Source organism: Lemur catta, chromosome 13, assembly GCF_020740605.2.
Source record: "Lemur catta isolate mLemCat1 chromosome 13, mLemCat1.pri, whole genome shotgun sequence".
In the NCBI taxonomy this organism is placed as follows: domain Eukaryota; kingdom Metazoa; phylum Chordata; class Mammalia; order Primates; family Lemuridae; genus Lemur; species Lemur catta.
Genome location: NC_059140.1, coordinates 43,479,311 through 43,507,103, shown reverse-complemented (window position 1 = coordinate 43,507,103; position 27,793 = coordinate 43,479,311). Strand labels below are relative to the sequence as shown.

The 27,793-nt window shown below is 32.1% G+C and overlaps 1 protein-coding gene across 2 annotated transcripts in view; it reads right to left on the bottom strand.

Moving 5' to 3' along the window:
* DACH1 (dachshund family transcription factor 1) overlaps nt 1-27,793 on the bottom strand; it is a 401,211-nt gene that overhangs the window by 121,276 nt on the left and 252,142 nt on the right. The window contains exons 4-5 of one of the 2 annotated variants that reach the window (XM_045567619.1): nt 6,663-6,818; nt 6,044-6,216 (exon numbers count right to left, since the gene is read on the bottom strand). In XM_045567619.1, the coding sequence (XP_045423575.1) occupies nt 6,044-6,216; nt 6,663-6,818 (329 nt within the window). The remainder of the gene's footprint in view (nt 1-6,043; nt 6,217-6,662; nt 6,819-27,793) is intronic. The other variant, XM_045567618.1, reaches the window with a different exon arrangement.

Below are 27,793 nucleotides of genomic sequence, written 5' to 3'. Positions count from 1 at the left end.
TTAAGCATGACATTCAAATTGCTTTGCTCTAGAAAAAGGTGCAAAGAAGATTAACAGTAGAATTGAGATTCTGGATTAAAAAAATACTAAAAATTGCTTCTAAGAGACATAGTAAATGATGCTAACATACTTAAATCTGGTTGAGGACCAAGCAGCCAACATCAAAACTCTATCGCTCAAAGTTCTAAACTCAGCCTCCAAAGGAAATTTACATGGCTTTCAAAATTTGTTTTGATGATGGTACTCAAGAAATACTCAATTGTGCTAAATGTGAAACTGATAGGAACCCCTATGAGTATAAAGACAACCTAACTTTACTCTCCCCTTATCTTTCTGAACTTACTCTGTGGTCATAGAAGACTATATTTTTGCCACATCTGTATGAAAATTCAGGTAGCCTTGTAACTTTTCAGATTACCACTTGGTAATATAAAGCCACTTTATATTACCAGCAAAATATAAGCAGTAAAATAAAATCACGACTCAGGAATTATAATTCATCCCTCTGTAATAATAAATACTAGCATTTAATTAAAATGTAGAGCTTCTTCCTTTCCCACAACCAAGAGAGGTGTGGTAAAGGGACGAAAGCAGGAGAGAAAGGTAAATCCCTATTTGGCCAGCAATGCCATTACTGGCATCATTAGTTCTGTATATGGCAAATGTTTACAGCCAAACTTTTATCTAATAAGGCACAATATATGTTCTTAAGGCCACCACCACTATGAACCTCTCATCTGTGGTTTCTTTAATGGATCTGATGTATCTCTATGTTCCTGTGTCCCCTGAATTTCCTGCAGTTACATCTGGAGGTTTGGTTCAAGTTGATCTGGGGGCATGACTACTTCAGAGATGGCATTGCATGCTTCCATTAGGAGTGTGTAATGTTTGGTTGGTTGCCTTTTATGGTGTCAACCATCATTAATGGTCATGGCCGAGATTCATCACTTAACTAGGACTTTCAATTTGGTGACATTATCATTTTGCATGCATTTATTTGCTAGAAGATTTCTGTGACTGTAAAGTTCCTTCATGAATTATTTAGTTATCCTTAGGTTCAGTCTGTATCAGAAAGTCAGGAAAAATGCTGATCCTTTCCATTTATTTATCCTTTATTTAAACCTTTCTTGTCCTTTAAAAGAATCAATTCCCTAGAATGCTCCAAATATGAATAATAAGGATTTTTAAGTATTATTATAAGATCAGGGATTTAAACATGTGATTTGTCTCAATACATTGTTGTATCGTTAGTGGTGATTTTGTTGTAATGTTGCCTTTTAATTGTTAGCATTCTCTTTTAATATTTAATATCAAAATTCTAATAAACTTAAAGAGAACATATTTACCTATTTTTTTAAATTCAAGCAAAACTATATGAAATAGTCTTTTGAGAAAAAATTATGTCCAAAAGTGATGCACACATCCAGAGTTATTTATGTTTGTCAAGAGAATAAACTATTCTGCAACTAAAAACAAACATGAGATGTATATTGCTCTAAGATTTTAATCCATTTTGAGAAGTAGGTCATTCTAGTTCTAATTTTTATAATCTTTTCACATTTTAAACTTCATGCAAGTAAAGTCTTGTTAATATAAGATTTGAAGAACTTGCTTTAAAGGAATGTATTAGGCAATGAATAATTATTAATTGCATTGTAAATGCTTTTTCAATATTTAATTCTTTAAATGAAAACTTCAAAATTTCAAAAAGTCTCTCTCTTTCTCCCTCTCATATTTCCTATTCTTGGAAAACTCTATAATGTGGCCTGAGAGGAAAGATGTTTATTCAACAATGTAGAATAATTTGGATGTTGTTAAATTTCTCAAAAGCAATTCTACATTATCTCTGAAGAAAAATGACATCTAAAAATGCATTTAAAAATTGACTTTGCATACTATGCACTAAAAATCCCAAAAGTCTTCAGTAAAAGAATTTAAAGTACAACACTTTTTTTAGGTAAAAAAGGCTGAACAAAAAAAAGAGAGTGAGAGAGAGAGAAAGAGGTCTCCCTATAGAATTGTGATTATATTTCACAAGCTCGACAGTTATTCCCTGCAAAATTCGAGAACTTATTTTTAAATGGATGATTGTGAATACTTAAGGGCAAAACAAAACTAGTGATAAGATGAAAGTGATGTTGGTATACAAAGACTTCTAAAAATTTTATAAAATACTAATTTAATTATTATGACAACCGAATGAGGTACAATTGTTATCACCTCCATCATACAGAGAAGGAAACAAATATACATATATTAAATAATTTGTCACATGACTCAGAAGTAGTGAATTGAAATATAAATCCAAGAAGTCTTCCTCCAGAATTCATGCTTTAAACCACTAACATATGCTGTCTTTCTTCTTTTCAATCTTATTTCTGTTTCAGCAAGAATCTTTTCCTCAAAATCCTTATAACATTGGGAAATTTATTAAATAAAAAGTGAGAAAAATATTGATTTATTCAGAGAGATTCAGGGTTACATAATGAATGGTACCTAAAGAGAATCAATTAGTAGAACATCTCAACCTATTAGAAATTCTCTGATGACAAGAGAAATTGATTTCTTGATTTATAGTGTTTATTTTACTCAGTGATTTAAAGTAATAAAGGAATATATCCTTTTAAAATCTGGAAATAACACAAAGATGGCATAAATAGCTAATGTGATAGTTTGGGGAGTTAACACTCCAAAGTACTTACAGACCTTAAATCAATGGATTGGAAATTTAAAAATTTAATGTAGGATAAACAAAAATCCCTAATACAAGTAGAAGATGAAGAATTGGCTTAACAGAATTTTATGTCAAAAAAGCATGAGATTTATTGAGTCATATATTCAGCTACCAAAAAAACTGAAGAATTATGAATACATTTATAGACTATAGTCCAAATTGAGGTTTATGTTAGTTCTAGTGTCTCTTCACTACCCAGTTCACTTCTAGAGTATGTATGTGGGGAAAGCCTTTTTTAAAAAAAGAGATCAACCCAAAAGCTTGATGAGAATGGTCAGAGGAAATTAGAATATTTGATCTGCAGAAAGAAACACTATGTGTACTAAAATAGAGAACTTAAAATGTTCAAATGACTAGAACACAGAATTAGTAGACATTTTTCTTCCAAGAAAATATAATGATGTTAAGGTTGAAGCTATTGAGGTACAAACTTTAATTTGATTAATGAATAAATTCCTCACTCTTAAATTTGCTGAAAATAGAATAAGCATTCTACAAAAGCTTCGATATTTAAAAATGGATAAGGAGAACATAGGAATTATTTCTCTGCTATGTGGGAAGGTGGATCACATAATGTGTAACATCTCAAGTCTATGTTACCTCATGTTCAATGAATGTTAAACAGTAAAAATATATGAGCCTCATTGACACATAGCAGACTAATACAGGTACAGAGTTTATAACTATTTAATATATCCCCACAGACATTTAGCTACTAGGGATTAAAATTAAAATTATTCTCTAAAGAGTATATGTCCAATTCCTCCTTAAAATTATCTTACTAAAATATTTCTAGTAGTCTAAGACAATTGGCCATACAACGCCTATGTTCAATATTTTAGCAGAATCTCTCACGCAGGCTTGCATTTAAAACAAATAACAATGTCATAGTGGTACAATCTTCCCCTATCTAGTTTTATTTTCCTCAATGCATTTAATTTTTTTCAACTCCAAATTCTCAATGGTTTTCATTTCTTTTCTACCTGGCTCTACAGTGTTTGAGAGTTTAGTTTGAGCTGTCACATTTTTCCACAGCCTAAGATTCACAGAGGTTTGACTTAATCAAATGTCTAATGCAGTGACTGACAAACATTTTCTATAAAGGGCTGGATAACAACTATTTCACTCTGCCTCTGTAAAAGAAAGTAGCCACAGACATCATGTAAACTAACGTGTGGTTATGTCTAAAAAAATACACACCAGTTACAAAAACTAAATTTTGAATTTCATATGATTTTCACTGTGTCATGAAACATTATTCTTTTTTTATTTCCTTTTCCCCCCAACCACTTAAAAATGCAAAACCATTCTTAACTCACGAGCTGTACAAAAACCAGCACAGAGTGGATGTCACCCAAGGACATCAGCTTGTGGACTAGGACCCTGCTCCATTTTGTGTACTGGTGTGAATATGCTAATGAGAAAATTGTTGGAGCTTCTTTTATAGAAACAGGTACCAAAAATAATATTTTTAGAATATTCTTTTTAAAGCTGTTTTGAAGCTCTAAGAGCTATGTTTTTACTTCTGTCTTACATATTCTTATTGCCATTGGCATTTAGGTTAATTTTAATCTTAATTCTTGTCATTACTCACAAAAATAATGTAAATGGTATATTCCAGAACATGGACTATCTATCAAAGTTCTACTGTCTCTTCAAAGGCTATTTCTCCTGTTGTTTTATCCTTCTTGCATATGGGGGTAAATTTTTGGTATATAACATTCCACTTTCAATCAGCCTTCATGCTTAGAATCTTCTCAGTCAAACCAACATGCAGGCACCATTCTAATTACTCATGTGGGCTCCATGCTGTTCAACATAGGACTCAACCATTTTCTTTGAGGAAAATAAAAAGTTCCCCAAAACTAAATTTAAATAACATCTATATGTGCATTTACTAAATACTTCTTGTGCTATGCAGTCTACTAATACATAAATTCAGGTTGATTTATTATCATGTTCTCCCTAATATTTAGGACTTCATAGAGAACATCTTCTTCACCCTTACTCTATGAGGCTTCTCCCTTGAATTTTCTCAGGTTTTGTAGATGTCTTCAAGCACCCAAAATTATTAGAACTGTCTCATGCATTTCTTGAAATGTGTATACTTTCTATAATCTTTGCCTGTCAATGTCAAATTTGAAACTACACGGATGGCCTGTCTTACAAGAAAAGGGCTGGAAAATGGCCTTTCTGTACTTCCACAATAGCGAACTGAATTTCACTTTGATGGTGGCAATAAAAATTACCAACTTTTACTTTCTGTAGTCATTCTCAATTTGAGGCATTGTTCCCTACATAGCCACTATGGTTACCATTTACTTTACTACTCCACATTCAAAATCCACAACTTCCTTTAATCTGCCTGTAGCAGCATTTCTGAAAATATTTGCCCCGAGAGAAAAGTGTGATATCTCTATGACTGGGTAGGTGTTGGCACACATTTTAAGACATAAAAATCCTCATTTTCTTTTTTTTTTTTTTTTGAGACAGAGTGTCACTTTGTTGCCCGGGCTAGAGTGAGTGCCATGGCGTCAGCCTAGCTCACAGCAACCTCAAACTCCTGGGCTTAAGCGATCCTACTGCCTCAGCCTCCCTAGTAGCTGGGACTACAGGCATGCACCACCATGCCCAGCTAATTTTTTCTATACATATTTTTAGATGTCCAGCTAATTTCTTTCTACCTTTTTTTAGTAGAGACGGGGTCTCGCTCTTGCTCAGGCTGGCCTCAAACTCCTGAGCTCAAACAATCCACCTGCCTCGGCCTCCCAAAGTGCTAGGATTACAGGCGTGAGCCACCGTGCCCGGCCGACAGTGTATTTTTGAATTTACAAAAACTTTCAATTTTATTATTTCTTTTAGTGTTTGCATCTACACTGTGTTATCAATTTTTTTAGATATTGAATACAATCAGAAAGATGAGGTGCATGCCCCAAGTGACACAGCTAGTAAGTGGCAGAATTTAACCCTTCTAGTCTTCCGGTTCTCTACACCTAAAGGCTCATAATACCACATACACACATATGCATAGCTATACATGTTGAATATACATTATATGAACTATATCATTGAATGTTCTATTTTCTTCTCTCTCTTAACAGTTATAATAGAGAATGTAATATAATCCCAGCCTCCTTAAATATTGTATCCCTGAGGGGAGGGTTCTTGCTACATGTGCTTTTTCTCATAATCTATTTACTATCACTCAGCTTTTTAGAGTTGAGATTTACTCAGGAAATAAGAAAAATGGACTAGAAGATGGTGGCTTAAGATGAACACACCAAAACAATTTTATTAGACAACAATTACCTTAATAACGGATGTCTCAACTCTGGATGGGGGACTCTGAACTTGTGCTGCTGCCGCCATATTTGCAATGGTGCTGAGGTGGTTCATCTGGCTCATTGCCATGGTGACAGACGCTGGAGGTAGGCTGACAGGAATTAGAGGGTGGGGCATCATCATAAAAGGAAGTTCCAGTCCTATAAAAAACACACATATAACATCATTGCTCTGTTCCAAATAAAACTGTGAAGTGTGATATATCTCACTTATTAAAGTCATTAAGGACATAAATTATTAGAAATTGAAATATTCAAAAGGATTCTAACAATGGCAGTCAAAGAAAAAATATTTTTCCTCTTTGTATGCAGTAACACTGTCATCTCAGGGAAATCAGGCTTACAGTTTGGTGCCATGGTTCATCATATTACCACTCTTCGTGTGTTTAATACAAACAGTCAGTTCTTTGCTATTAATATATTATTCCTCTGATTAATATAAATCTTTTCTAAAATACTAGAGTTTAATTTATCCCAATTAGCTATGTAAATATAGTATATTCTTTATTATATACTATTTTACCATCTGATAATTACAGAATTTTTTTTTAAACTACCGTTTTTCGTGCTAAAAAATGCCATCGTACCATTTGGCAGAAGGTGGCTGTGCTGAAGATGTCTGAGAGGATGACTAACTGGAAGGCTATGTGCTCCAGGCATGCGGGGATGGGTAACAGAAGCCTGAGACCCCTGGGAGGGGGAAGAGTGCAGTGTTTCCTTATCCCAAGAACCATCACTGCTGCCTGTGGGGAATGAATATAAATTATTTGGATATAATATTAGTCCAAAGCTTCCAATGACTCATTTGAAATGAGGTTTAAATAAAATACATCACATCTGGAGACTGGCAAACTGATTTCTAGGGAAATAAGCTGAAGTAAGTTAATGTCCCCCAAACTGTATTTTCTTTTTGATTTTCTATTTCTTAGATAGGATCTTAAGTTTTTAGAAGGTAATAGTTCTGTATTTTTTAACCTGTTTGTGGAGTCTAATCCTGTTTGACTACCCAACTTAATATTAAATGGGTTCTATTGTATAATTAGATAATTAATTACTCCTTGGAACTGAAGCACACTGATGATTATAGAATGGAAAGTTATCCTTGTAGTAAATGGTATCCTAGTTGCCTTTTAGAGTTAAAGTGCCTAACAATTCCACAGCAACTCCTAAAAAGAAAACCATTGGATGCCCAACTTGGTTAGACATTGTACAGAGAACACAAAAAAACACTTTAGAAAAGGTAATAATGCCAACTCAAAAAATTAAACGTGCATACACATGTGTGTGAATAAATACATCACTTGTTTTCAAATAAAGAGAAATATAAATTTATGATTGTCTCAATATCAGTGTTAAAGTCAAAACCACACATCTGAGGACCTACACTTCAATACTGGAGGCAATGTCTTAGATTGAATTAGATCTTGAAACATCTTAAAGTACTCACTGGAAGGTGTTTATAAATCATTTTAATTTAGATATGCCTCCAAATTAAATTAACTTAATATTAATTTATTTCTTAACTGAATCTGTTGACTACACAAACTATCCACTTCAAGAAAACTTCTGTAATATCCTTGTCAGCTTATGCGTTTTTTATTTCTTAAAAAGAAAAGATACCATACTTTCATATAATATGCATGGAAACAGCAAAGTTGGTAAAACTCCAATTTAATGCGTTAGCTGTGCTAAAAGCCTCATTGTAAAACCTCTACGACATAGTTTTTAATGAAGAATACTTAGTTACTGCCATGATTTTTTTCCATTTACTTCATGAAGACAGTTAAGGTTCAATATAAATTCAAACTCATTAGCTCAATACTGTCTGGATCTTAGAGTAAATTGTTCAGAAGTGGGTAATGAAAACTCAATTCAAATTCTTCAGCAATCAAACAAAGCAATTTTATTAAACAATGAAAAGAATCAATTAAAATGGATATCTTTATTATCTTTATTATTTTACAAGAAACCGTGACAGCTTTTGGTTAAAAAAAAAAAAAAGTTTATAGCTTTATAGAGAAATGACTCACATAAAAGAAATTTCTACAGCTTGTTCCTACGCTGTGATATAAAAGTTCACTTTCACATTCACAGATATATACACCATATTTTTCTACTCATGACTTTTTTGACACTTATTCCAAAGTACTAGTCAAACATGTAAAAATTATAAAGATATGAATTTTTCAAATGTATGATGTCAAGAGAATATTATGATAAAAACTTTTAAACATCTTCTCTTTACATTGCCTTTATCGAAGTATATGCAAATTTTTTCAATATAGATTTAATCCATAAAATCTGGGAAATTTGATTTGGTTAAATTTTATGCTTCAGCATTGGTTTTACCTTTTATGTTATCAGTTAAAACAAGAATTGACTATTGAAATGTAGAAATAGAAATAACTTTGGAATAAATATTATTTTAATATGAGAACTACATTGTAATTTATAAATAATAGGCAATATTATTTATTTATTTATTTATTAGAGACAGGGTTTCTATCTGTTGCCTTAGCTGGAGTGCAGGGGCACAATCATAGCTCATTGTAACCTTGAACTCTTGAGTTCAAGTGATTCTCTTGCCTCAGTCTCCTGAGTAGCCGGGACTATAGGCACGCTCTATCATACCTGGCTAATTTTTTTTTAGAGACAGGATCTTGCTATATTGCCTGGGCTGGTCTCAAATTCTTGGCCTCAAGCAGTCTTCCCACCTGGGCCACCCAAAGCACTGAGATTACAGGCATGAGCCAGCATTCCCAGCCTCATAATTTTCTGTACATGTTATACTTCATTTAAAATATCCAAAAAGTGTAAGGATTACGTTTTCATTGCATATTTGAGGATAATTAACTAATATGTAGAATAAGTACTCACATTCATTATTTTGGATTCAATTTGAGTTCCATTTACACCTATAACCTACTTTTGTTTTTCTGTTCGTTTGAACTAATTTCTTCTTTTACTGGAATCCTAATTCCAAGTTAATAAATGAGAAATAGTTATTTCTTCAAACATATTTAAATTTTACCCTCATATCAGTAGAGATGCACTATAATTCTTTTTTCACATTATCAGGGTATAAAATATTAAGCTAAAATCTTATTAAATCACTCTGAAAACAAATTATAGACAAAACACTGCCCATTTTCATATCTTTTTTATATCACAGAGTATCAGTCCCTTGTGTATGGGTAAAGATAAATCATTCATATGTGAATTTTCCATAGCAAGTTTCTAATACTAGATTGGATTTTCTCACTACATAGAATGCTCCTAGCCATCTCCACCAATCATCATTTGTTAAATACTCATGATGTTAGCTCATTTGGATAATAAATAGAGCAAACAATTAAGAAACTAAGTCTGATGAAAAATATACAATATATAACCAAGTCAGCTGTAAGTGATTTTTGCATTATTTATAACATCCTTTTCCTCTATTAGCATGAATAAATAAGAATTGAAAATAGGCCACTTCAACTAGACATGCCTATAGTTATTAAGTGTATACTTTCAAGTTTTGTTTTAAGCTAATATATATCACCATATAAGACAGTATTTATGTACTATGCCTACACACAAACATATATATACCTTTAAGATAAATGTTTATTATTAAGATTGCAAGAGACAGCAGTATATTCAATATATAAAATTTTTTCTCATAGATTGAACACTGGAAAAGGAATTACTAAGCCATATTTCGTAGAGGGAGCTAGAAACAGAAAAAGAACTAATTTATTCCTCCTCCTCCATTCTTGTAGAACGACACTGTTTTTTTTTTTTTAACTTTACAGTGTAATAAAAAGATGAATCTTATATAACCCTACTATCTTCAAAGAATATATGCCATAATAGGGGGTTGAAGCATGTACACAAAAACTCATAAAGGATGATATTGGCGAAGCGCTAAGGAAAATAGTCATGCGCTCATGAAAACATGCAATGCATCAAACTGTATGATTATTTAGAACCTATAACCATATTTTAATGTTGAGGGGGTGTGAGAATCAGGGGAGAGACGATCTCTCATACCTAGACCTAAACACACACAGTGAGGAAGCTCTGGAACAGGTTCCAGGCTACACAACACCACAGGTGTAAGCAGATCTGTATTGTGAACTGTAGAACACATGGGCACCTGTTATATGATGAAATCAAGTGATGAAGCCCAGCCACTAATGCCATGGCATGATTTTGGAGGGATAAACATAAACAAATATACAGTTTTGCAACAGCCAGGTGTAAGTGGGTACATGAATGTAAAAAGGAAAATGGAAATGAACACCTGATTTCCAATTTTGTCTCCAGCTAAAGACTATTAACTATGTATATAGCCTGAAACAATTTACTTACCAGCCTAATTATACTGCTAGTAAGAATATATCAATAATTGCATATTCCAATATATATAATGTACATATAAAAAGTGATTGTGTGTGTTTAGTTTTCCTTTCATGAAAAAGATGTGTATTCCTCAGGGATAAGCAAGGTTATCTTCAGATTTAGTGTAAATGAAATTCAAATATGTAAGGACTAGGGATGGGAGATCCTCTCCTCCTTAGTCTCTCCCTACCTTAACATGAAAACACAGTTACAGATTCTGAAAAAGCAAGCAGATTGATGCACTATTTCAGTCTCTTCATGAGCTCAGACTATTTTCTTTGGATCACCCTCATATTATATATTTTTTTTGTATTTTATGATACATATTTTATGATGGATCAGGTTTTAAATACAGAAATATATCCCTAAAGTTTGAAAGCCATCCCTACTCTCAGAGAACAAGATTACTGGAAAGTCAGAAATGATGGGTTACAAATATAAACTGGTTTTAGTTTTCCGCTAATTACTGCCTTAAAACATACTTTGTCAAAATTCCCTTTTCTGTCTCTTAATAGCCTTGAGCAGATTTTACATACAATACATTTATTCTAGTTAACACTCATCTCTGCTTCCCCATTCTCATCCACAGTGGTTGTTTCTGGAGTCCAGGTATCTGCAAGACAAAGGGGCTGGCTCAGCTTCCCATCCACCCCATTTTCCTCTCCTTCTCCTGGGTAGTAGGACAAAGGTCCCTCACTTAAATGGTTCCAGCTTAAATTCTCCCTGCACTCCCTGCTATGTCTAATAGGGCATTGACATCTTCCAAGTGGCAGATGCCTAAATGCTAGGCATCTCCTTGGGGGTAATGTCTGATCATTTAAGGAGGCCTTATTGAGGCACCTCCTAATTTACAAGTCCGTGACAGTAGAAATCTCCTCCAGCTTCATGTTCTTCTAGGCTCCCTAAGCTCCCATTGTCTCCTGATTCTAAGGCCCTCCTCCTGCCGTGGGTCCTCTTGTCCTGATGATGTCCACTTTCTCCACCCTGCTACCTCTTCTCAACTCTTTACTCCTCTGCTCAAATGCGTATAGAAAACAGATGAGAAATTCACCTTAAAACAGAAATCAAGCTATCCAATAAGGTGGAAGCATCTGCAATCCTTAAGTAATTCTTAGAACTCGCCTCCCTTGACCTTGGCAGTGAGGAAGCACATTGGAAAAGGGATTACTAAGCCACACCTCTACCCATCAGACACTGTCTTCTCACTTGAATGAATTCTTTAAATCCCCTCTCCCTGTAGTCCACTCTTACAAATGAAGAAAGAAGAGGTTTATGGACTCTGGAGCAGCAGTGAAGATAGCAATGCTGGTTCAGTTGCTATTAATAAGTACTAATTGTTTTTTACTTTCTTTAAAATGAGCAGTGCAAAGCAACTTTCATTCTTGTTGGGGACCACAGGAAAAATGCTACTTAATATTCTGTTATATAAGCATATTCAACAGAACCAACAACAAATATGACTATATTATAAATCAAAATTTAGTAATTGCTTCTTGTAAATAAACTGACATAAAGGGAAAATATGTGAATGTTTAACATTTGAAATGTTATTTCACAAATCAACTGAAACTTTAAATTATCAATTGAGACACAAGTTCAAAGAAAAAAAAGATTATCATGAATAAGAAACATTAAACAATGATCAAATGTGGAGATAATCATAAAAGAAAAAGACGACCACTTTAATTTTTGAAACACAATTTTTAGGCAGGCAAGAAAAAGAAAAATGTTTTGGGGAAGGATATTAGTAGTTCCTCTTTAATAAAAACATGATAACAATTTTAAGTGTGTACATGAGTGGTGCCAATTATAATCTTAGCCCAAATAATTATATTTATTATTGAATTCATTCATAAATATATACAATGAGGAATAGGTTCAAAAGGAGAAGGCTACAGTATTTTTAAATGAGTTTTGGACAGAATGCACATAAAATAAGCACAAAATTAAAGTGATCTGTAAAAAATAAATGTCTTTTGAATTTCCATACATTAAAATAGTAAAAGTATATTCAAACACTGGATTATTATCCTTTATACCTAGGTGACATGTAACTATTTGTTAAGATTTTCCCATAGCCTGATCCTGAAAAAGGAAGCAAGTCTCAAAGGGACTAACGGTCACACCACTGCTTAGTGAGTGACACTGATAGATTGTGACGGGAACCTGACATTGTCAAGATTCGTTTACAATGAAAATGACGGCAAGAGTAGGCATTAACTCCATACCATTGGAGACCACTTAGAAGGATTTCAACTCCATCTAAACAATGGAAACAAGACTACTAAGTAAAAGTAAATACTAGTCCCAGGTGCTATAGATGTTCAGCTGTTATTTCAGAAGTAGGTGAGAATAAACAAGTTATTATCTTTTAGTGAATTAACTTCACCCAACAAAAATGATATAAAAATGTCAGTAATAATGCTAGTATTCTGCATAAATAGTAGGAACAGTCCTTTCATGAGTCACTGTAACACAGTCTTTAAATATTTTTTTTGATAACTATCCGAGCCCAGTTGATTAACTTTAGCATATGTAAATACTGAAGTCTTCTGGCGCTTTGGTTTAACTTCATCACCTTTATACAAAATAAGGAAAGAAGAAATCTTTTAGGGGTATAATTAATTAGGGGCACAATTAAAAATGTTCCAGTTAAGTATAGAGGTTTAGCAAAAAAAAATCACAAATACCTCCTAATTGGTATTGCAGAATAATGCCCTCAGAGAAGGCCATTTCCAAAGTCTAAAATTTATATATTTGTGCGTGTATGATGTTTGATTTGGATGTTCTGGGGAAAAACAGAACAGGAGGGCTTTCATGTAACACCAATTCTGCTTGGCTTAATCTTCTGACATCAATTTACTTTTCTCGAGAGAAAGAACAGTATTGTCAAGACATCTAACTATCCCTTTACTCTATACCATAAATACATCATTTACAGAAAAATGTTCCTTTCCTAGAAATAATTAGATATATTTTCTTCAGCTATCTTTGACTAAACCTTATCCTGTTACTAGAGTGTAACACATTTTTGCTGTGCAAGGGGACTTTTATTTTACCTCTGATATTTTCTTTCAAATGCAGAGCTGTTTTGATATATCTTATTTTATAAACAATAGTGATAATATAATACTGATGTTATTAGCGTTCTTGGACTCATCAGAACTATACAAATCCTAAACTTTTTCACCTACTTGAGATATTAATATTTTTATTGCCCTACATATTCACAATGTTGCTGAAAGTAGCAATAAGACGCTGCACAAAGTAGCACACACTAATGGAAACTAGAGCTGCTTATTTTTAAATATTGCCTAAATATTTTTTACCATAGCAAATTATTGTTGAACTAAAAAGAATTGGAAACAAATTGTCCAATCAGAGCTGACATTCAAGTCATCAAAGTCAGATGAACTATTTAAAAGAATATGTAATGAACAGGCAGACATTACTAAAAAACAACTGATTTTTTATCCTGAGAAACTTTGGGGAATTATGGAAAACAAGAACAGCATTAGGGAACTTAAAATAGGCAATGGTTTCAATTTGAAATCGCTTTGATTTTGAATTCATAAAAATTATTAGAATGAATTACTATATATAGATAAAAATGCTTTCTGTATTTTTCATTATATCATACCAAATTTCAGAAAGTTTTGATACAACTTAAAATAAAAGAAGTACAGTCATTATTATAAAGATAAAAGGTCGAACATTATATGTGTTAGAGAGATAATTACATCAGAATACATTTTGCTTTTGATGCTGTTGTTGTCTTTGGACTCACTAACACCATGTTCTATGTGTTAACCAAGTAAAATATATCCTATAAACAAAATGAACAAATGCAGACTCAGACTAGATAAATACTTGCATAGCATTTGGTATAAGGAAAGAAATAGTAGCCAGATTAATCTGTATTGACTAAAAATTTGGGTATCTTGTTAATATGGACTATAACCTGATTTTAAGCAAGAGCCAAATGTTCTATTCAGTGGAAGTTATATTGAAAACAAATTGGTTAATTTCCATAGCTTAAGTATAATTCTATCACAGACAATGGACAATGTAGAAATGACTGCACCAGGTACATATAATCATTCCAACATAAAATATATTTATACAGTTCTTCAAAATAAGCAGTTTGATATAATGTATCTATATTAATTTTATTTTACATCTTTTAGCCTTCTCATTGCCCATGTTAATGAATTTCTACCTTTTCCCACTTTAATTCATCAAATTATTCTTCCATTAGGCAAACCAATGAACTAGAAATTCTTCTCTCTAAGGATATTGTAATTTCCCTATAGATTTACAATCACAGCAAGTAAAATTTAAAGTTATACTTTCTATACTTCTAGTAAAGTAATCAATGTCAAGGTATATAATATTAATATTTTTATGTTCATGTATAAGTGTTAACCACGGCAAGTTGAAATAAGTTTTAATTTCACTATATAATACAACGTTTTCAGTTTTCAATTACTTAGGTTGCAATTGAAAAATTTTCTTCCCTCTTGATCCAAAGTTGCTATTGAATTTTCCAAAAAGCATAAAAACCTCATAAGTGAGATGGCAGGCTTCTGGGAATTATCTCAATATTTCTCATATGTATAAATCTAAGTGTTAGTTTATCTCTTCCCAAACCTGGTTAGTCCCAGGCAATGACATCATCAGCTAGTTTTTTAAGCCAGAAACCTAGGAATCATCTTTATCTTCTCTCTTACTGCACACCCCCAATGTTTAATTTCTTTTAATGTCCTGTTGACTTCATCTGTATAGTTTATCTCTACTCTGTCTGTTTCTATCTTGGCTGCTATAATCAGATTCTGGACCATCATTACTTTCAATTATAAATCTTACACTGTTGCTCTGCTCCTCTGCTTAGAGGTCTTAATTTATTTTACTATTGCTATTAAGAAAAAGGTTCCAAATTGTATGTCTTAATGTAAGCTCCATGTGGTCAGGACTGTTTCTTTTGCTCATCACTGTATCCCCAGCATTTCATAAGGTTATCACTAACCTCAGTCAGTTCTTGAGCTGAGAGCTGCAAATCCAGACCGCTTCTGACATTCACATATGGAAAACATCAATGTGGCATTCACAAATGTCAAGGTATAGGCTTTGTTATTGAGCCAGTTATTGTACAGAAAAGATACTGACATATAGAGCATATATTTACATGATTTTTATCCTGTAACTAGAATTAAAGATAGAGAAGTTAAAGAATAGGAAATAATGTTTGACATTTTGGAAATAAACTTGTTAGAACTTAGTAATCATTTGGATACAACTGGAGATGAAGTGAGTAAAATATGAAAGATGATCTGGGCATCTAGACTAACAATTGTATGGTGGCATCATTAATGAGGCAATAACGATGATAATATCTAATATGCATGATGTACTTGCAGTATGTTGGGCATCGTGTTAAACTTTTATATGTACCATCTCAATTCTGAATTCACAACCCAAGATTTTAATCAAATGTACAAAGAATATCATTTTATAATGAATAAAAATCAGTTCAATTTTTGCCTGGTTGAATACGAGATATTTCAGGAACAGCCAGGTAGAGACTGGCAACAAGTAGTTAGAAATACGGGACTGAAATTTGGAAGAAAAGCAGTTACAAGGGAGATTTGGAAGTCATGGATATGGAGGTGGTATGTTAAGCCAAGATGCTTAATGAGGGTATAGAAAGAATAAATGTATTTCTACTAAAAGTGTATTTCTACTGTAAGCCACAGAATAAATCCCAAATGAGCGAAGCTGAATATTTTTTTTTAAATCTTGAGGAGCTCAGCAGGAATAAGCAAATATTGGTATATGACTCCTAAAATTTAATGCAGGGTACACAGGTTACAATAAATTCTTAATACACAGGGATGTGTTAAGGCATTTTTATAATATTCAAACTCTCCACTTCTAAGCTAAAATATTCTTTTTAATAAGACAATCAACATGAATACACGAATGCCTGACTTATCTTAGGCCCTCAATTAATAATGAATGAATGTATAACATTATGATTAAATTTAAAGATTTAACAATCCTAACTACTATTTCAGGTGGGCAGCCTAAACAAAGACAAAAAACAAACAGACACAACTAAGCATAATTTGAAAAAGTGCCATTTGTCCAACTTGTAATATGATAATTAGTTATGATATCCAGTAATTACAAGGTGCCCCTTAAAAACATTATGGAGACAGGTGGCTTTAAACTGAGGTACTGCATATATTAATAAAAGAGAAGAACTCAGCACACGTGAAGGACCACTGAAATGATATTATATCATAGTGTAGATTACATGCAGATGGCAGACTTGTTGAAAGCCACTGTTTATATGAAACCAAATCATTCTGCCTATAGCTTCTTTTATATGTAGTGAAGACGTTCTATTCGAAGTACTTTTCATCGGTTTTTCATGGGCAGGCAGGGAAGGAAGTTTGCAAGGTCAAATTGACCCATAAAATTTTGGTAGCTGGCAATGGAAAAATTACTTAAGAGGATTACCAGCAATATGGATAATTTTATTTTTACCTTTATACTCCGATTTGAGATTTAAATATAAACACTCATTTTTATCCCAAGAATAAATGGTAATGACATTCTTTTTAAATTGCTGTGACAATAATTAAAATAATAAAAATGTTTTAAAACTGTGTTTTTAATTGAGGATTGATTTTCTGACAATATCAGCACCCACTGGTGGCCTTTAAGTAAAATTTAAACATCCTTATTCATTTTTTACCTTAAAAATTATCTAGTCTAATAACTGTTACCATATGTGACCAATGAAAAATATAAGGTAGTATGCAACCTACCAGGGGTCACACAGTGTTTCAATGTCAGAACTAAGTGCTAAATACAGGTTTTCAGTTCATAAAAACAATGACAATGACAACTCAGGGTGGTATTTAGCTGAATCAGTCACATTCATTTTTTTTTTCCTAATAATTTTTCCCAACATCCATATTAAAAAGGCACATGGCTTGTTAAAAAATAAATGATGAATGATGAAATTGCCATCTTTTCTAAAATGGTCAAAGAAACATGATTTTAAAAAATATCTTCAACTTACAAAAATAACACCTATGCAAATTATCACTATCTAGTAATAATAGTAACAAAGCTATTAGATTTTAAATATTTTCAGTGTAAAGACAAATCTATTAATATCTTATTAAATACTTTATTAAAATAATTACCTTCTAGGAGATCCTTAATTATTAAAAAGTAAACAGCTATCTGATTGGAAAAATTACTCTAATAAAAAATTACAAAAATAATTTTAAAAAATAAAAAAAATTACTCTTGGTAATAAAAAAATTACTATAATCTGTTGCTTTTCCTATAATCATAAAATCTGTCTTAAATAATTTCAATATTTCCTCCAATATTAAACTATTGCACCTTTGCTACTTTTTGCCTGTTCTATCATTGATTCTCTCACATTGCACCAGGGAATGTTAAGACTGTTGTCAACAGTACACAGATGCTGTCTCTCACTGAGATATGTCTGGCCTAGACTTGAAGTCACCTGGATAGATATATTCTGTTAAACTTACGTCAAATGTTGCTCTTAGGTAAAATAATTTATATGAAATAACTACTTAAGACTTTAGCTATAGGCTAAAACGTGAGTTTTCAAAACAAATTAAATACCTAAGAACTCCTTTTTGTTAAAATGGCATGTACAGAAACTGTTTTCTTCTTTTAAATTCTGAAATCTGCTCTATGAGCTTCCGGTGAAGAGCTGCTTTTTATAAGGAAACATCTGGAGTATGTTTAGCACTTTAGTATAAGTGTCTTTGAACCATTTTACAAAGAAACATAATTGTGTTATGGACACACCAATAAACAATAATGCAAAATGACTTGTCTTTTAATGCCTGTGTATACAAATAACTATAGTGGGTGTTTTTGGTATATTTATCTATTTTAAATCCAATTGACTCACAAAAATATTAAGACAATAATAGAAGAAGACATAATTTTTGAACTGTGTCAAATCTCTACTTATCTGTAAGAATAATTTTTTGAAAATCATTTTATTATATGCATTTATTTAGGTTAATATTAATGTATTTTTAAATTCTGGATGAGAAAAATAAGATGGCTTTGAAAAACATTTCATGTTCTTGTTAAACCCAAAGTTAACACTGCATATTGGAAATCTTGGAGAAGAAAGAGGAAGAAACCATCCAACTATTAGGATTATGATATTGTCATATGCAATAGAAAACAAAGAAATAGGACAGAAAACAAAAAAAAATTTTAAATATCAATGGTGATATAGCACCTCTTGTATTTTCCTGGATAGAGCTGGAACCCATTCTACTAAGTGAAGTATCCCCAGAATGGAAAAATAAGCACCACACGTACTCACCAGCAAATTGGTTTCACTGATCATCATCTAAGAGCACATTTAGGAATAACATTAATTGGGTGTGGGCAGATGTGGCGGGGAGGAGGGGATGGGTGTGTACATACATAATGAGTGCGATGCGCACCGTCTAGGAGATGGACACTCTTGAAGCTCTGATTCGGGGTAGGGGAGGAGGGATAAGGGCAATATATGTCACCTAAACTTTTGTACTCCCATAATACGCTGAAATAAAAATAAATAAATAAAAATAAAACCTCCATCCTGTTTCCCATTGCATACAAAATAAAATCCCAACCCTGAAGTCTAAAAAAAAAAAAAAAAAAAGAATACTATAGTGTACAGACCAAGCAGCCAGAAACTATATTTAAACTTCACTGCACAACATACAATTTATCTTTCTGTATATAATTGAATGATAGACTATAATAGCACAAAATAGATATTGAAGTCATTCAATCATTCATTCTTTCATTCACCATTCTTTTAGTGTATACTGAACACTTATCTTGTGCCAAGCATTGTTGTAAGCATTGGGGAGAGAGCAGAGAACAAAGCAGATAAATATCTGTATTCTCATGGAGTTTATATTGTAGCTGGGAGGAGGGTGAGAAAATAAGGAGCAGATAAATAAAGTGACATGATATATTAATTGAGATACCAATCATGGAAGGATGAAAGAGAATTTTTGCACGTACACGTGTGTATTTGTGCACAAGTAAGCACATGTGTTGGGGAAGTATATTTTAAAATAGTTTAACAAGGGAAGACTTCGCTGAGAGGCTGGCATCATAAAGCATGATGCCCTCTTCCAGCAAAGGAAGCTGAGGTCCAGAGTGATTAAATTCAATGCTTAAGGCCACATAACTCTTTGGAAAAAGAGCTGGACTTGGAACATGTTTGTGTAACCCTTGGCCCTAAATCCTTTCCACTGCACAAAGGAGTACACCACGCTCAGAGCACTGGCACATAAATGGCAGGTCTGGATGACAGCTGGGTAGTTCATTGACTAGAGGAGAAAGTACTTATTAGGGAAGCATGAGAAGTCAGAAAGAATTAGGTGGGCTGGGGCCAGATTACGAAAGTTCTCAGATGTCAGGATGATGAGTTTGGTCATCACCTTAGGCAGAGGAGAGATATGATTAAAGTGATGTATCAGATAGTCAGAAAGAGGAGAAGGAACTCATCACCAGGAATAATCACCCTGAGTTCTGTCATCCACCACATTGACATTGATATGACCAGGACAGGATTCCTGAATCTCATATTTCATGCCACTGGAAAATTGATAAAACAGAAAAAAAAATCTTGTATTCTTTATCGTTAGAGTTTTCTAAGAAGATGACTGAAGAACAAATTAGTTTCCAGAGATGTACATGACAAAACAATTATGCTGGGTGAGGACAGGTGGTTACTGTATACTCAGCTCCGTGTCTGTAGCCAGTGGCTTGTTGTTCCTTTTATATTTGCAGTGAAGAATTTTTCAAATAAAAAGAAGCCATGTGTAACATATTTAGAAGGCTTTACATAAAGAGATACAATTTACCCTTTCTTGACAGAGGGCAACAGCTTACCAATGACTGTGAGTCAGCAATGTGGAGTTCTTATTACAAAAGCAAGAGGATATTCAGTAGATTCAGGGTTAATAGACACTTTTTAGACCCTCTCAGAATAACACAATTGGAGATAGTAAAAAGGAAATATTCACCCCAAATTCAAGATTTAATAATAAATTTGGTGAAATGTAACAAGGTTGGCATTAATCTTTTTATAGAAAAATTAAATTTGCAAATGTGTTTTAATACTATTTCTATAATATAGAATATTACACACATCAGCAGATTGCAAAACAGCGTTTACTGCTCTGACATTGAAAAATATGCAAAGGTAAAATAAACAGACCAGACTTACTATCTACTTTTCTCACTATTCATTACTACTCTTCACTATTCACGATTCTTACATTCACTACAACTCCTCTGTACTAATCTCTCAAAAATAACAATATATATCATGAAGGCAATAATTTCTAAATGATGCCACAATAATTTTATTTCCAATGCCATATGTAACATCCTCTTAGAATTGAATACCAAAATACATACATGCAGAAAGTACTTATTTTCTTTAGCCTGATAAAATCATAGAGCAGCAAAAGCCTTTATTCTGCCCATGTAGGCTTTTTATTTACTTATGAAAGCCATAAAATAATCATATTATTACAAGTTGCTCACATGAAAAATAACACACAATATTATTGTTTTCATTTGCATGAGCTGTCCCTTTAAATTCTACCACTTACTTTTTCTTTTATTTAACGATTTTTGTTTTCATACCCCAAAATTTTTAGGTTAAATTCTGTTTTTATCTGGGAGACTTAAAACCTGATACAATTTCACATGCTAAAAGAATTTTCCAGCAGCTTACTATGCATAGACTGCTTTTAAAAATTCAAAAAACAGCCCCAATAGCAAATGTCATTTCTTTCATAGTTACAAAATGCAAACTCCAAGTGTTTTATCCTAATGAATAAATGAGTTTGTCCTTTATGTATAAAATATAGTTTGTGTTTGTTGCACAAGTTTTTAATAATAGATGAATTTTAGGTTTGCTCCAACGTATTCAATAAAGTGTGATTAATTTGGTTTTTCAAAAATGCAAACTAGACATTACTATATTACTTTGCAAAATGCACAGCTTGCAACATTATTGTCTCAGTGGGATCTTAAATTGAATTGTAAAATGTGTCTTATTTCCAGTTTGATTTATGTAAGAGATAGCAGTGGATAATGCCCCTTTTGAAGTTTCACTGCTTTGTCTGAACAAACAACAGAAACCTAAAATTCATGATATAGTTTGTTAAAAACCAAAACAAAACTCTCAGGTTTTATAATGTTTGAATGAAATAAAAACTTCTGATGGACTCAGAATCCCACATTTTCAATGAAGCAACTTTTTGAAGTTTCCTATTACGACGGATTATACAACACATTTTTGACATTTTCTGTGATTTTTATTATGATATTTCAAGTAATTACCAAATCATGTTTTTCTCTAAAAAAGCTTTCCTGTGCCCTGAGAATTAATCTATGATACCATTTAACTTGGCTTTTTGAAGTAAATATCACCAGATAAAAGCCAGCTGGATCTGAATAATAGGATACTTGAATGAATGTATTAGTGTTTGAAAAAGAGAGTACAAATCTTCTAAAAAGATTAATTTCCATAAAAAAGATAGCTCCCAGATCTACAAAAGAATAAATTCAAAAACATAATAAACTCCCAGAAAGAAAGGTAGATTAAAGTAAAAGCTGCAGCACCTTGTTACTGCAGCTGCTGTGTAGCAATGATTCTGTATCAATTACATTTGGTTAGTCCTGTAGGGCTCTTCAAAGCTTTGTGTGAAAAGCCTGAATGTAGAATACATGTGATGCTGTAAGTAATAACTTCAGCGATTAATTTCGATGCAACACCACATTCATTCTGATCTTACTCTCAATATTTACAGTTTGAGAGAAGCTACAAAGGTTCTGATGGGAACATATGAATCTAGTAAGACCACTTTTTTTCTCCATTTATTAAAGATCTGGATATGAATTTTTCTTTGTCATGAAAATATTGCAGCTTTATCACAGGACACAGTTGCTGACATCATCATGTACAAAGACTTGATTTGGCCAATAGACTTTATTTTCAATATCCTGTTGCAAAACATGCCCTCTATCAAAGGCCATGAATTCTGTTCAGGCAACTTCTCTAGTTTGTACAATGACTAATAAAAAAGTTTGATCATGCATAAACTCCTCTTGGAGGTACAATGTACCCTTCCATGCTGAATGACTCTTATGCTATTAGTATCTTTAATACAAAACCAGAGGCAAATATGGAATTAAATTGATTTTTTAACTTCGATTAAATCCTATAAAATGCAAATCTGCTTTAAAAATTAACATGAAAATGTCATATTTATATTAGATACTTTCAAATGCAATGAAAAGTATTGTAAAAAGGAAAACACAGATATGATAGTGAGTATATTTTAATTCTGAAGTCTTTTTTCAGAAACAATCATTTGTAGTAAGATAGAAAATAATGAACAAAGAGGGGAAATTACCATCCAATCATGACAATAAAAAAGAACAATCAACTAAATGAGATAAGTAAATCATTTTGTCAATCACATTTTGACAATAATTCTACTATGTGGAGATAAATTGCTATTTTCCTGTACCCCCCTCCTTTCTTTTATTTCTTCAGCCAAAAGCAACCCCAAAATGAAATGTGCCCTAGCAATTACAAATGTGTTCATTTAAACTGCACAAGTTAAGCACAATGAGATGTTTAAATATTAAGTCAATGTCCATCATAATGAAGACATAAAAGACGCATTGCTAATATTAGCAAAAATATCTCTCCCTATGAAATCCTATAGAATACTTATCAAAAAAATAAAATAAGGAAGGTTGCCTTCATGGCACTCATATTAACTACTAAATGGTTATGACAGTTTTTTTTATAGTAACTCAAGAATTTCTTTATCATACCTCTTCAAGAAAGCTGCTTTTAGTTAAAACATAAAAATGGTACTTACAAGGTTTCTGCAAACATAACTGCCATTCCATTAAGGAAATGGTGCAGCAAACAGTAAATAGTGGCCTCAAGGGAAATGTAAGTATTGATTTTATTACTATGTGGGTTGGTTTGTATTTGGAATTGTCAACTCTAATTTTGGACTGTGGTTTAAGTATCCTTAAAACTGCTTAAGAAAAGGAGAAATATTAATTAGAAAATATTGATAATTATTATTTTTGTAGCTTTAAATACCATAGAGATTATTTCTTTCTGGCTTTTGATAGCCTGTATTTTTAAAATAAAAAATTTAATTTTGATATACATAGTAAATAAATGACCAATTTGTTCTCATTAAGTCAAATTTTATACTCATTTTGTAAACTCTAAATCAATATTTGACTCTAGGAATGAAGTTAATCACTATGAAAAGTATAAATGTGGATACACACTTCCTTAATTTAGTTTGGAAATTTAGCTTTCAATTCATTGATATTGAAGTTTTGATTCACCTAAAAAGACCCGAAATGACTTTGAAACTAATTGTAAGTCTAGAAATTTCATCATGTTGAAATAAACTTCAACTCACAGCCTCATTAAACAAAAATCATCAAATGCTGAAAAAAGAACAAAATTTGCTAACAATATAATTAATATCTTTTATATTATCATTATTATCTTTATCACCATCAATTTCCTTTTTACATTTCAGTAAATGACATTAGCACATTTATGCTAAAAGTATAATTAATAACACAGATCATTTTCTTAAACCATGCCAGAGAGCAACTGTATTTAATATGTAAATTTTCAACTATACCTACGGGGCTGTAAATATAGTCAGTGTTAAACTTCTACAATTAACTAAAAGAAGTGTTTATGCTACACATAAATTTTAGAAATGTCCTCTATGGAAATCTAAAGAGGTGAAAATTAATATAAAGGAAACATTATGACTGTTCTTCAGATTAAAAAACATAAAGTATTCTTGGGTCCACAAGCCACACAGTATGCTATAAACATCTAATATCAATAAGAGAAAGAAAATCTGTTATGAATACGTACACACACAATCTTTAATATCACTAAATACCACCCCTATATAATGAATGTAGGAAGAGTGCCAAAGGAAACCTTTGTCATGGTTTTAGCATAAAAGTCATACTTACATTGTATTTTCAAATATTTAGAGAGTTGAAATGTCTTTTGAAAGTAAAGCTTTGCTTTGACTAGGAAAATGGGAATTCTTTGGGCATATTATATGTTCAATGTGTGCTTATTGAACTAAATTTTTCAGTTCCAAAGGATTAAAATTTGATGAATAAATATATAAAGCGAGTTCACTGGTTGTACCATAGGCTTGAATCTTAGGTTTGCCATTTAGTATGTAGATTGAAAGTTGTGAATACTGTCTTTTCATATTCACTTTGGAATTTGCCATACACTAGAAAGAACTGCACAGAGACTGCCGTTCTTAAACGTTAGTTAAATGAATGAGATGAACAGAAAAAGTTTAGCAAAGATACAGGATGAAACTGAGGTTTTAACTACAAGAATAGAGAAAGAAAACATTGGATATTATCAAAAAATAATATAAAAATCAACAGATATTTTGAAAATAACTTTTAGTTCATCTTCACTGTCAACCTTCCTGAGACCATTATATTGCTTTACAAAGTCTAAGATTTTCAAGTTTCTCATTGGAGACTATTTCGCTCTCCTCCTCACTATTTTCACTGACTACAAGCAATTTTAAAGCAAATTCTGGAGTAAAACTTATTGTAAATCGATGAGGATTTATAATACAGATTCTAAAAATCAAGAGTCTTGTTTATAATCCATAGCTCTCTCTATACATCGGCTATATATCATCATTAAATATATTTCCAAAAATACAATGAGAAGTAAAACATTTTACACCTTTGAAAATTCTTTAATGACTGGCTTGAAAAAAGTAATTTGGATTTTCACATCCACTTCTGCATTCAATCTGCTGTGATGTCATAAAACATGTAGCCTCTATAAAACTCCACTGTATACTCATGAGAGAATGAGAGTTTTTAAAGGGTAAATAATAACTTAGTATTTTTATGAAAAGAGTTTTGACTTCTTGGACTCCCTGACAGTGTTTTGGGAACCCTCCCTTCCATAGGTTGTGGTACCTGATGACATTTTAGGGTACTTAGGACATTTTAGAACATCCCAGTTATATATTAATCTAGTAAGTCAAATGCTATCGTACGTTGACTACAGACAATAAGAACAAGACTATAAAAGCTACTCTAACAGTTCTTGTATACAAAGCTCATTATTTCCATGCCAAACAATTGAATCACAAACAAGCTAGAAATAAGAAAGTGAACTTTTTCTGTAGACTTAATCCTCACAAGGATTGTTATTATACATCATGAGGTGGCAGACCAAAGAATAGAAATTAATAAAATTTAGGTGTGGTTTTATATATTACCTTTGTCATTTTTGGAATAAAGTCTCTTTATGTACCTCAAGCACCGCATCCGGAAAATGGGGACAATATCTATTTGCAGAGCATGCACAGGATTAGGTGAGATGATGTACATGAAGCATAATGCACAAAGGATTAGGTAATTAAGAGAGAGAGTAATTATTATAAAGAAGAAATGTCAACGTTAAGATTACAGGTGTTGAGTTCAGACAGAAATAGGACAAGGATGAGTTCTTAAAGCAGCTGGGTGAGCCTCAGTCTCTCATGTGTAATATAGCAATTATCAAGGGATGTGTAAAATTATCACATAGATTAGATAATGACTGTAAATAAAGCACCTTATAAATAATACGATGAGGAGAAGGATGAGAAAGGAGTATCTAGAGAGAAAAAGAAAAATTTACCATGTCAATTTGGAATTTATAAAATTATAGAAAGAAAATTATGACCCTTTTAAACAAATATTAGACTTGAGGGGGACAGATTTCCAAACAGAAAAATAGTTAATACAGTATGAGCATTAAAAGTAAAAGGGAAAACAATTTGAAACTGATAGTTCTAGAAATCCAATTAGAATGGGACAATCTCAATTTTAACAAGAAAACATGCAATATTCCTCCAATAGTTTCTTTAAGTTCCTTAAAGTAAAGGCTTCATCTTTAGTCTGTGAATTACCAAGACTTAACCCAGTATGGTCCAGAAGAGGCATTCGGTGAACTGGCATTCCAAATGAAGGCAATATCTTATAATCAACTTTATATGATGCTTTGGAGTTTAGGAAAACATTACAATTTAAGAGCAGCATGTAATTGTTAGAGATCTGCCTTAGTGTTCAGATTCTGACACAAGAACAAAAGTAGTATACATGAGTATATCACCACAGAATAATAAGAAGAAACAGCAGAGAATTTTAAATGTAATATCAGATTGATTAAAGCTAGGAATTGAACTAGGACAGTAATAATGGGCCTTGGGGATTTATTTTTAATTTTATTATTTTTAAGTTAGCAGTTAAAAAAACGGAGACTACTGTTTTATTGAAGATGGCATAAATGTTCAAGCCAATGTTTTGGGACTATTTGTCTTAGAATCTGGAAATATTAATACTCTGAAAATGATTTTGATTGTCTAGATTCTAGAAAACTAATTAGATATTTTATGTTCCAACATTTTTATGATCATCTGAAAGCTTTTACAGACAATAGATCTAAATTATCTATTAATGATAGAAAGAATAGATGCCAATCAATTTCCAGATGACTTGGTTAATATGTTTTAATTGGTAAATGAAAGCCACACATTCTGGGTAATCAATAATATTCCCAGTGGCATTTTTATTTCTATCAAAATTTCATTTCTGGTTTCCCAGATGCATTCAAAGCAAGCATGAAAATTTAATTTTTAGACTGCAAAATGTCAAATGAATGTTATCCATTTTAAAATTCAAAAAAGTGCTGTTGAGTGGGAATATGTAGAAGAAAAAGAAAATAGCAAGATTATGTATGCTTTGAGCCAAAAGTATTCATAATCCTTAACTTAAAAGATTTTAAAGGTCAATAATAATGGAACATTCCCATTTTTCATCATCATCTCCCATGAGGAAGTACGTAAAATATCATGAATGACTATTAATAACTACAAAGAAGAATGAAGGAGTAAAGTTTAGGTTCACATTATATGTTTTTTGAAAATTTAAAATTCTAAATGTTCCTAAGAAAAATAAAATCTGGCACATTTCATTGAATTAGTTGATTACTATAAGTGTAGGATAATATAAATTCTAATGAAAATCTATGTTGACCATTTTTAAACATTGATTAAAAGACATTAATATACATACTTTTGAAGTATATTTTATCTTCATTATTGTTTGCAAAAGTATTTTCCTAATAACTTGACCG